Genomic DNA, 12,154 nt, shown 5'->3' with positions numbered 1-12,154 from the left:
AACTATCAATGCCTGGCCTACATAGGTGGCTTAACATAACCAACCAGCATCTGGGGCGCCTGGGTGGCTCAATCGGTTAAGCGTCTGCCTTCGGCTCAGGTCATGATCCTGGAGTCCTGGGACTGAGTCCTGCATCGGGCTCCCTGCTCAGTGGAGAACCTGCTTCTCCCTCTGCCTCTCCCTCTGCCTACAGCTACTCCTGCTTGTGCGCTCTCTCTCTCCCCCTCTCTCTCTGTCAAATAAATAAATAAAATCTTTAGGAAAAAAATATAACCTACTAGCAACAACAAATACAGCCCTATTGCTAGACTGATGGTCATGGAAAAAACAGCTCAAACTGCAAAACAACAGCTGAAATTCGGAACAGCTGCCAACTTTAAGACCTTCAATGAGGTCTTATATTTCACATTATTTTTTGTACAGCCCATTGGCGTCTTGATAAGAATGGTACCCCTCTCCCATTCAGTGGTCACAAGGGTAGTTTGGGTGAAGAGCTAGAACTGGCAGAAGCCAAGGAGCAATGGGTTGGGGAAAGAAAGAGTCATAAGAAAGAGGTTTACGATACCATTCTTTAAGAAACTTAACTAGGAAAAATGGAACCAGGTTGGGGGGGGGGGGAGGTGAGGACAGATTTTGAGGCTTTTCTTTCTTTAATGGGAGGTACTAAAACGTGTCTATATGCTAATGAAAAAAGCAAATGGAATGGGACATAATAAAGATGAAAAGAAACAGGAAAAGAGTATCATCCTAGCTTATACGGAAAGGCATTGGCCAGCGCAAAGGGTGCCTATCCATGGATAAGAAGCGTTCATGCCAATGAATTTAACTCCCCCCCATGAATGGGTCTCTTTTCACACTTTCATAATTGAATGTCCCTGAACACTGTAGGGGTATACAAATATCATGCTATTACTTTGCAGTTAAGATACATATACAAACAATTGTTAAAGGCTGTATTTGGTAAGTGCCATGTTCACAACAAAGAAAATGTTCTTGCTGCTGCATTATCACTGACTTCCTGGTACCCTGAGCTAGTCAGTCTTCACGCTTACCTTAGCACGCCACAATACTGTCACTGCCACCAGGGGGCGCTAGAGAGCCAGCTACACCCTGGCTGAGTTTGGGCCAAGGAGCAGGCTTTCCAGCAATACTCACTAAGAGAATGCATTGGCTATATCCCTGTATCCATGCTATCTTTGAACAGGACAATACATGAAGGCCAAGTACACAAAAGAAATTAAGCAAGAATTGCACTGGAACCATGAGACTGTGTGACCCTTACGTAAATTATTAACTTCTCTGAATTTCAGTTTTTGTAAAATGAGGGTACTACGACACATTATGAGGATCAAATTGGATAATTAATACATCACGCCCGTCAGTCTGGCACAGGTCCTCCCAATAAATGCAGACCCCAGTGGCATCAGCAGTCATTCCAGAGTAGCTACCCTACTGCCCCACTGCACTTCCCCATAAGCACAGCTTACTATTGACCCCAGAGATTCTGACACAAGCCTCCTGTGCTCTGCCAAGAACACTGCTGCAGCCCTTCTGTTCTGTCTTCCATCTTGGGACCCCCACTATTCCAAAACAGCCTCTTACACTCTTAGGCTTTTCACAATTGTCTTCCCCACCTTCTCCTGCAACCTGGCTTTCCTCAGAAGTCATCTATTCCCCTATCGTTCTGTTCTTAACAATATCTGACCCTCAGGGCCTAGACAGTAGGGTCATCATTCTTTTAGGATCATCAGGTCCTTTCTAGACATTCCTCCCTTGTGCAAAATCCCCTATATCCTGAAGCTCACAAATTCTACTCAAGATGGCTATTTCTCATACCATCAACATCAACAACAGACAAAAACTTTGCAGAGGCCTTGGCCCTTGGCTCACTTAGTCTCCTGCCATAGGTGGCCTCAATATTAAGTATTCAGTATTGCTACAAAATAAAGAATTACTCCAAACCAAAACAAATGCACAAATCCCACCCAATCAAAGATCCCACCACTATTTCAGATTCCTACAAAACCAGTTGTTTCCACCACTCTGATTCAGCCAACATTTATGAAGCACATTTGTAAGCCAAGGGCTGTGTGCAGAGCTGGAATGCAATAGCCAATTAAGCTATTGCCCTCCTCTCCAGCCCAGCCAATGACTTGGTTTCACCTTCCCAGAGCTTGTGTTCCAAAGACGACTGTGTTACTCACACAGTCATTTTGGCATCCTCATACCTCAGAGGGCTGCACCAGCACCCCAACAATCTCTAACTCCATTGCTGCCCAGCAATGCTATAGGAAATCACATCCCAGGAGAGAAGGGTGCTTCTACACAAAGATGACCTCCAGGCTCAAGGTAGGCCCTTAATCCTGTCAGCAAGCCCTTCTTCACAGACTCCTCTCCCTCCCTAGTCTATTCATTCCAATTGCCACAGGACCTCACCACTTCGCTACCTGCTACCCTCACTTCTTCACTCTTCAGACAATGTCCTCATCTCCCTTGGCCAGCCCACAGGAACCTCCTGTCAATCTTTTCAGCACCAGGGAGATCTGTTAGAGAACTCAACCTTTGTTGAGTCCCAAGGAAACATATATCCTCCTCTCCAAATAATGAACTCTCTTCTCCTCGTATACTAGGTTCTAGTCCATTTCACCACCAATGGGATCTCGTATCATCCACTGGTCTCTCACTCTCTTATACCTTCAATCTCTCCCATATGCCCAATTACCTACTAGGTTTATATATATATATAATATATAAAATAATCTTATAGCTCTCAAACTTAACAGATTCAAAGCCAAATGTATGTATCCCCACATTTGCTGTCTCTTTTATTCCAGGTGTCAGTTACTGTAAGCAGAGGCACAGCTAACCACGGACCAGAACTTCTAGGAAAGCAGAGAATGGCAAACGGGGTCAAAGGGCCTAATGCCAATGCAGAGGGCAGGGGACAAGATTAGCACTCGAGTATCTCAAAGAGGCAAGGGGGAGGGAAATGAGCTAGTGAGTGGAGCTCGGTAGGAGGTTTGAGAAGGCTGACCCTTTGGCTAGAAAAGCAGCCTAGGGGAATAAGGAGTATGAAAGCACAGAAGCCTGCCCTTTGCTGGCTCCCTTTCTGGGGGACTATCTAAACATGGCAGACATTCACAAGGCAGTTCTCTTCTCTCTCCGAAACCCTTATGATATTAATTTTTAAATTGCAGTTTCTGGAGTCCAGAACAAACTGCCAATTATCACTGTCCTATTTTCTTTACTTTGCCATGGATCAATCTATGAGGAATATCACTTGCCCATGATCCTTTGAAGAAACAGATTCATAATCTACTGGAACAAAGGAAATCTGAACAGCGGTTGTTTATTAGAAAAAAAGAGTGAGCCAAAATATTTCAGAAAAGAAGCTAGAGAAAATGTAAATATTTGAATAAGCTAAAAAATAAACATTTTTGGTAATCTTCCCTTACTTGGAAACAAATGGCAATTGCAAATAGGCAGCTGATGAGTAAAGCCATTTCCTTCTGGAACACAGTACAGATTTAAAGTGAATACATTTGCCTATAGCCATATAGCCTTTTAATTTCTCTGAATTTACCAGAAGTGCTGCCTTTTTCATAGAAATCCCACTCTGTAGGAGATACTGCCAGCTGGCCCCTGGGGCTGCTGTAGGAACTCTGGACAAGTTCCCTGAAGACCCTCCTGACAAGGATGAAGAATTCCTGAAACCAGAGAACAGCTACAGAGTGGATGTGAGTTGGGGGAATGTTCTGCTATATTTTGGTATATTTTTGCCTTCCAGCTACCTAAAATATCTACTGACATTTAACAGATGCAGTGGCATGCTTTTTTCCCAGATATTAGAGAATGTTCTGGAATATAGAAGAAAACTAATTATTTGTTAAAACCACCTAGTAGTCTTTGCTTTTTTTGACCACGTGGTCTTGTGAAAGAGAAGAAATACCAGAGTTCTCATCCCACCTGCAAATGCAATTAACCAATGGTATTTAACAACCACCCACTAAGGCTATGTGACACAGATGTCAAGAATAAGATACAGCTTCAGCCTCTGAGAAGACCATAGTCTGTTTGGGAAGACAAAACAATCAAGTAAACACTGAAAAACAACACTATTAGCAAAAAGCTTTGATGTGTGAAAACTAATGTTAAAATATCTACAGTGTGAAGAGATGTATCAAGGAGAGCCTGGAGAGCCTTGGAAGAAATATTTTACCTCCTGGCACACCTTAAAAAGCAAGAACTGAGAATTTCTGATTAAGTGTTAGACCATAGGATCTGTGGCCTTCCTCCAGAAAGTTCATGATTGCATCCCAGAGCCAACATGATCAGATGAAAAACCCTCTGTGTCTTCTCAAGTGAAGAAGCCACATCTCTCTTGCCCCCTTGTGTGACCTTCCCATTTCAAGTCACCTCTACCTCCCATGTCTTCTGCTTCTACTACCTTAAGCAAGACCCTTCCCAAATCTGGGTCTTATTTTTCTTCTCATAGTAACTGATCAATAAACCAAACTGTAACCATATAATGTATTTTTCGGTGATTTGAAAGAAAAAACATTCCACTCTATATGTAGTGACAGAGAAAATTTACCAGGATACGTTGCTCAGTGCTTTGCAAACTGCAGAAAGTATGCAGTATGTTACTTGTTAAAATACACACACACACACACACACACACACACACACACACACACACCTGCTTATCTGTGTACAGACTATCTTTAGAATGGGAGACAGGAATCAGGTAACAGAGGCTGCCAATGGAAGGGCAACTTGGTATAGATTGGTTGGGGATGGGGATTTATTTTTCACTGTGTACTCCTTATGTCTTTTGAATTTTATATCATATGCATACATTATTACTCAAAAGATGAATTTTTAAAATAAACAAAGTTCAATTACTCAACTGTGCTAACATTACCAAAAAGATTATGACCTAAAGCTGGAATTAGGGGTTGCAATGGTGGCCAAAGCCTAAAACTGGATTAACACAAACATACTCCTTAGATTTTTATTATAAAATATTTTAAGATAGAAGATGATTACTTTCCCCTAAATTCTAAATCCTGTCGCAGATGAACTTGTGAAATTAGTTTAGCTATATATTCAATCTATGAATTCCATTCATGTCTCCAAATTTATAACTTTACTCACAGTGAAATACCTGACAAATCTCAGGTGGACAACTGGTGTCAAGTGTACCCAGCCTATGTTCCACACTTCTAGAAACAGGAAGTTCACCATTCCTAATACATTCCAACTTTAAAAAGCTCTAAGCACTCAGAAGATCCCTGTTTGTTGAGCTGTGCCCTGTGGCCTCTATCTGTGCATCTCTTCTGTGGTCCGTAAAAGAGCACCTGTAACTAAGCCCCAGGTGCTATATACCAGGCACGAGGAACACAGAGATAAAAAGGAGTCCCTCCCTTTGAAGTGCTTTACATCTATGAGGGAGACAGAAAAGAAGATCAATCATTACAATATTCTTAGAGTATGACAAGCACTATGAGGGAGGAAAGAGAAGGGCTGTGGGTGCAGAAAGGAGCACCAGACACAGCCAAACGAGAGGTGACACCAGGTCTGAGTTTTTATGAGATGAACAGGAGTTCATGAGGTAAAGAATGGGGAAAGGGCATTTCTAGCAGTGCAAACAACAGCAATGTAACAGAGTCCAGGGCATTCAAAAAACAACTAGCTGAGGAGGAAGTAGGAAAGAAAGGCAGAAACAAGATCACGAAGGCTTCCTAAGAAATCAGAACTTTATTCTGGTGGCAACTGAGAGCCCTAGAGTAGTTTTGGGGGGCAGAGGGTAGGCGAGTGCAGCAGCAGTACAGCAAGAAGTCAGTCCAGAGGCAAGGAGACCAGTTAGAGAACTATTTCCATCTCTTGTTAAGAAACAATGAAGATCCAAACTACAGATGGGCATCAGGTCCAGAAAGAGGTAGGAGATGAATTTAAGGTATAATTATGAGAGACAATCAACTGGACTTGGTAGGTGTAGGAGAAGTAGTATAGGGCCCCTTCTAGGGTTCTGGCTAGATGTGTAAACAGGGGGTGACGCCCTCCAACAAGTCAGGGAACTTCTCTCTGTCTTCCCAGGAATATCATACCATCAATAGTATCTCAAATGTGCACTAATGATGGTATTTAAAACCCGCCACAGAAGAAGTTTAGAAATTATTCATGAAGAATTTAGAAGGACCACATAGCTACACCAGGGTGCCTCCTGACCCAACCTGTGCCCAGGCCAGTACAAATATATATATTCATCTAAATCCTTTCAACTATGTATATTTATCTTAACCCTCTCCCCTGTCTACTCTCCTCCACTTCAACTTCCTCTTGTGACAGGCTCCTAAAATTCCTCAGACATCCACTATCGGCAATATCAGATCCCTGAAACTCACTCCAAATAAAAACATCCAATGTACGTGTATTTTTAAAAAGGAATGATTAAGAGAAGGTTTAATTCTAACTGCCACATGCCACACTGACTTTTTATTCACAAGTCACTACCCATATACTTGCCCAGGAACCATTCTCATGATACATCATTATTTTTTCCTAAGTGGGCCCAGAAATAATCACACCCTATTCAAGGTCAGTAGAATAGTAGATTCTCTATTTCATTAGATTTTTCACTACTGCAAAATATATGTATTATTTGTTTTTATATTCATCAACATTAAAAGTAGGAAAAGTAACAAAGGATTAAGTATCAATTTTTTGGAGAATATAAGAAGCTTCTCTGCCTGAAAGATGTTCACAGAAACACTGGATCTCAGAGTAGCAAGGCAACATAAAATTCAAGACCAGCTCCTCCACAAATGCTTAAATTCCCATTCCCTCTACAACACTCCCACCAAATATTTACCAAATGTGGATCTGACCTCTTCCAGTGACAGGAAACATATTAATCTCTTCGACAGCACTGGCTAAAAAGTGAAAACTAATTCTAAACACAGATGCAGAAACTAGCAGTTAAAAGCATAAGGAATGGAATGTTTTAAATATAATTTCATAAAATCTCCCCACGATTACTTATTCATTATAAAGGAAAAAACTTTACAGTGCAGAAATCTACTGAACTGAGTGATCAGAGATCACTAGTAATAGGACAAGTTGACATCATGTGCACTGTGAAGGACAGCATTTTTGTGGTGTTACTAGCAAAGAAACATTCCTGAATCTAATAATGAGGAAACCTCAGGCAACTCAAATTGAGGGACATTCTACAAAATAACTGGTCTGTGTGTTTCAAAAATGTCAAAGTAAAGACACACAGAGAAAGGCCAAAGAAATGTTCCAGATTAATAGACGACTAAAGGTACATCAACCAATTGCATGCATGATCCTGAATCAGATAAAAAAAGAACTATATATAAAGAAGATCATCAGGATAACTGATGAAATGTGAATACTGTACATTAGATAATATTATTGTATCAATGTTAAGTTTCCTGATTTGATCACTGTATTCTGGTTATATAAAGGATGCCCTTATTCTTAGGAAATATACATTGATGTATTTAAGGCTAAATGGACAGGATGCTTGCAATTCACTTTCATACAGTTCAAGAAAAAAAGTGTGTGTGCATGAGAGTGGGGAGAAAGAATGAATGACAGAGTAAGCAAATGAAGCAAACCAGTAACAATCAGTGAATCTGGATAAACGATATAGGAGAATTCTTTGTACTATTCTTGTAATTTTTATGTTGGAAATTATATCAAAATTAAAAGTTATCCCCACCCCTAAATAATACAGTCACACAATGTTATGTAAGAATACTGGAAAATGTGTTAGCGCAATTTCCTTAAAAGAGTTCAGGTGCCTACTCATAGAAACTGACGTATCTCAGATTAAAATGTCTCATGTGGGGGCGCCTGGGTGGCGCAGTCATTAAGCGTCTGCCTTCTGCTCAGGGGGTGATCCCAGCGTTATGGGATCGAGCCCCACATCAGGCTCCTCTGCTGGGAGCCTGCTTCTTCCTCTCCCACTCCCCCTGCTTGTGTTCCCTCTCTCGCTGGCTGTCTCTCTCTCTGTCAAAGAAATAAATAAAATCTTAAAAAAAAAAAAATGTCTCATGTGAACCTTTTCTGAATTATCTGTACCTTCTGACACTTCAGTATAGCCAGGTTACCATTTACTAAATGTTCTTAATTGTTTCACGTGAATTTTCTCTCTTGACCTCTGTTTTTGCAGTTTTTACCCTAAACAGATCAATCCACCACTAAAAAAGCAGGCCCATATTTGGAAACCCCAAGGCAACAATGTTGGATAGTTGAGGTGCTCCAGACGACAAGGCACATATGTTTTACCCAGAATCGAAGCTAAGTCAACTTGAATTGCATTACTGCAGCTGTATTTTAATGCCCGTATGTATATGTGTGTATAATGTGTATAATGTTTCTGTGACGTATGCTTGAATATATATATAGCTGATCCTTGAATAATACCGGTTTGAACTGCACAGGTCTAATTACATGGATTTTTGTTTTATAGTACAATATCACAAATGGATTTTCACTTATGATTTTCTTAACATTTTTTTTATCTAGCTTACTTTATCGTAAGAATTACAGTATATAATATATATAACATATAAAATATGCATTAATTGACCATTAGTAATTAAGTTTGGGGGGGGAGTCAAAAGTTATACATGGATTTTCGACTACGGGGGGACATCAGTACCCCATAACCCCCACGTCATTCAAGGGTCAACTGCAATAATAATATGAATATATGGATGGTTATATAATCCTTTTTACTCATCTGATTAGCAAACAACTATGCTTAAAATATTTACTGTTAATAAGTGAATTAAAGAAATAAGCACCCCTATTCACTTGGTAAGGAATGCTGGTTCATTGGTACCATCTTGGGAGAGGGAAGGGAGAAATAATTTGGCAATGTCAACCAAAATTTTAAACATGCACACTCTGACCCTGGCATTTCACTACTCAGTGATAACTTACTACCCAAAAATAATACAAGTGCACAAAAATTTCCCAATGTATGTATATGTATACACATATATACCTATATATACATACACATACATACATACACCCAAGTACACATTCACACACATATTTTTTGTTTCCACAGTCATCAATAACAAAGTAGAAACAGCAAGAAAAGATGAACTGCCAATTGTTTTTACTATCCCTGTACCATAGATTTTGCCTGGCAGATGAAGTGAAGGAAACTATCTCTAACAGTGAAAGGAAGCATTGTTTGAAATGCTATCAAAAATCCATGCGTAAATGAGGCACTTAAGAAATAATCATATATCATATATCCATACAATATCATGCTATAAAGCCATTAAGGAGAATGAGTTAAATCTATAAATAGAGAAATGGAAAGATGCCAAAATACAGTATCAAGGGGGAAAATATTGTACAATAGAGGTATGATAAAATATCCTTTTTGTTTAAAAAGATTTTTAAAAAATGAGTTTGAAGTATATCAAACTATAAACAATGATTACTTTGGGGTGTAGATCTACAAAGTCTCAATAGTTTTAAAAATAATTCTATTAATACTTGAACCTTCCTAATACTCATTACTGTTTTCTAAGTAGATAAAAAGATCTATATTAAAGTCATCAAATTTAAATGACTTTGCAACAAATATCAGAACAGACACCACTTTGTAATACTTAAAAAAAAAAAAACTCGAAGAGATTTCAGTAGCAAAACTATTTTTATTTCCCAAATAAAATCCTATTCAGTTTATTATAATGCTAATAAAAGAAATTAAAGTTGATTGGAGGAGATCAGCCCCCACTCTTTGATCTATGAGAAAACTTACCATGTTCATGGACGTCCAGTCAGTCAGAGAAAATGTGAAGAATTTAGCAACAAGTAAGCCAGGCAAGAAGTCCCTTACAATTAAAGAAGCTTAGCCACAGCACACATGGGTGCCTGCATCTGTTGTATTCCACTTTTACCATTTCTCCATAAATGGCAGAACTGTACCCATTCCATCAAACATGTCCAAAACTCCTATCTCATCAATTTCCCCATCCTCCACTCCTACCAGTTCACAGGAACAGCAGTCATTAGCAGATCCAACTGTCCCCTCTCCAAACTAGATCTACATCCCTGCTTGAAAAGCCTGAAAGGATGTACGTGTTCTGTCATTAGCTAGTCACATAAATGATGGCTACCTTCATTTTAAAGGACTTGAGAAAGTCTAACAACAGAATAGGCTAAAGAGGGGCACCTGGGTGGCTCAGTTGATTAAACATCTGCCTTCGGCTCAGGTCATGATCCCAGAGTCCTGGGATTGAGCCCCACATCAGGCTCCCTGCTCAGAGGGAAGCCTGCTTCTCCCTCTCCCTCTGCTGCTCCCCCTGCTTGTTCTCTCTTGTTCTCTGTCAAACAAATAAATAAAATCTTAAAAAAAGAGAGAGAGAGAGAGAGACAGAGAATAAGCTAAAGATTTAAAACATAAATCTGAAAGACCCAGCACTGCTACAAGCCCACCACGCACAGACCCTTTTATACAGACGGCAGCCCATCCCTCAGATATAGCCCTTGCATCGGCCTCTGGGCCTGAGTGGTCCTGTCTTGGCATCTCTGGTTGACCACTCTCTTACCTTGGACTTTGCATGCCAAGTGAAGTGCAGGAAATTTGTCTCACTGGGTACTAACAGGTTAAAGGATAGAGCATAGTGACTAATAAGGTCATTTCTCACATAATAAAGTTCTGCATCAAGACCTAGAAAAAAAGAGAAAAAAGAATTAAACACCTAAAATGCACTCAAAATCATTAACCATCAGTATTTCAAATACTAGTAAGAGTGAAAATAATATGGATGTACAAATGTACATCATAAATGTCTCTCACATATGCTGTCTAATGAAGCAGGTAGGACACTGGGCTTCACTATCATCAGTAAAGAAGAACAACCCAGGACTCAAAATAATTAAGTAGTTATCCAACTAAACACAGGTATGCTAGATCCAGAACTCTGGAGCCACTCTTCTGAGTGGTCTTCTGAGGACCAACGTGACTTCCCTTTGGACACAGTCCTTCTCAGAGTAATGCCTACAAACAAGGGCCCCTTCTCCCCTATAAATTGATGGAGATTTAGGAAGAGAGATTCAAAACAGAAGGGAGAAAGACATGCAGTTTTGTGAAAACACTAGTTTGAGCCAAGGCCACAAGACCCGAGCCAGGGATGACCTCCCCTTCCTCATTGGCAAAGACATCCTGGCCACTCGCTCTGACAGTATTTACCATCATACACTCACACTAGCTGCCACATCAACACATGTCCTCTCCCCTACCTAGACTACAAAGGTGGAGAACACCAGATTTCTCCTCATGTTCTCAGGACACGTCTCTGCACAAAGCAGATGCTCAGTAAACACCTATTAAACAAGTCAGTTCTGCAGATAAAGCAGAAATAACTGAGACTACCTGAGAAATGGTGGAGAAGCAACTCCCAAGTTTCACTTACTCCCATATCACCTTTTCCATCAGGGCCACACCCAACCTCCAACACAGACCACATTCTCCAATTCTGTCATTCCCCTTCATCCTACCTGTACTTAACATTTTTCTTTAAAATTGATTGAATTTTTTAAAACAAAAATTTTAAAGACAAAATTTAATCACTATCTTGAGTGGAAAATTAGTAATTATTGTGAAAAAAAATACACGGTAGCAAAAAAAGTCACTTAAAAGGAAAACAAAGTATTGCTAAATTCTAGCTAAATACTGGTGCCTAGCAAGGCAGTGAGTGAGCTTGACTGAGCCCAGTTCACTACTTAGAAAAAAAAGGGAGGGGGGTATTAGCAAGTATTTGATATAAGTAAAGAATCAAATAGAAGCTTTCTCTATGAGGGGGAATGAACCACGAGAGACTATGGACTCTGGGAAACAAACTGACGGCTTCAGAGGGGAGGGGGTGGGAGATTGGAATAGGCCAGTGACGGGTATTAAGAAGGGCACATACTGCATGGAGCACTGGGTGTTATACGCAAACAATGAATCACGGAACACTACATCCAAAACTAGGGATGTACTGTATGGTGACTAATATAACATAATAAAAAATTATTATTTAAAAAAAACCTAATGATGTACTATATGTTGGCTAATTGAACATAATAAAAATAAAAAAAGAAAAAAGGA

At 39.9% G+C, this 12,154-nt stretch overlaps 1 protein-coding gene across 4 annotated transcripts in view; it reads right to left on the bottom strand.

The window, feature by feature from the left end:
* The window catches only part of RYK (receptor like tyrosine kinase), a 93,968-nt gene that overhangs the window by 51,748 nt on the left and 30,066 nt on the right, over positions 1–12,154 (bottom strand). For all 4 annotated transcript variants that reach the window (XR_008960662.1, XR_008960663.1, XM_026497062.4 and 1 more), the window contains exon 2: positions 10,611–10,732. Coding sequence is in view for 2 of the 4 variants with exons in the window: in XM_026497062.4 (XP_026352847.1) it covers positions 10,611–10,732 (122 nt within the window). In the remaining 2 variants the exon portion in view is untranslated. The remainder of the gene's footprint in view (positions 1–10,610; positions 10,733–12,154) is intronic.

Source organism: Ursus arctos, unplaced genomic scaffold (genome assembly GCF_023065955.2).
Source record: "Ursus arctos isolate Adak ecotype North America unplaced genomic scaffold, UrsArc2.0 scaffold_20, whole genome shotgun sequence".
Taxonomy (NCBI): Eukaryota; Metazoa; Chordata; class Mammalia; order Carnivora; family Ursidae; genus Ursus; species Ursus arctos.
The sequence above is the reverse complement of the archived record's forward strand: the minus strand, read 5'-3'. Positions and strand labels throughout refer to the sequence as shown.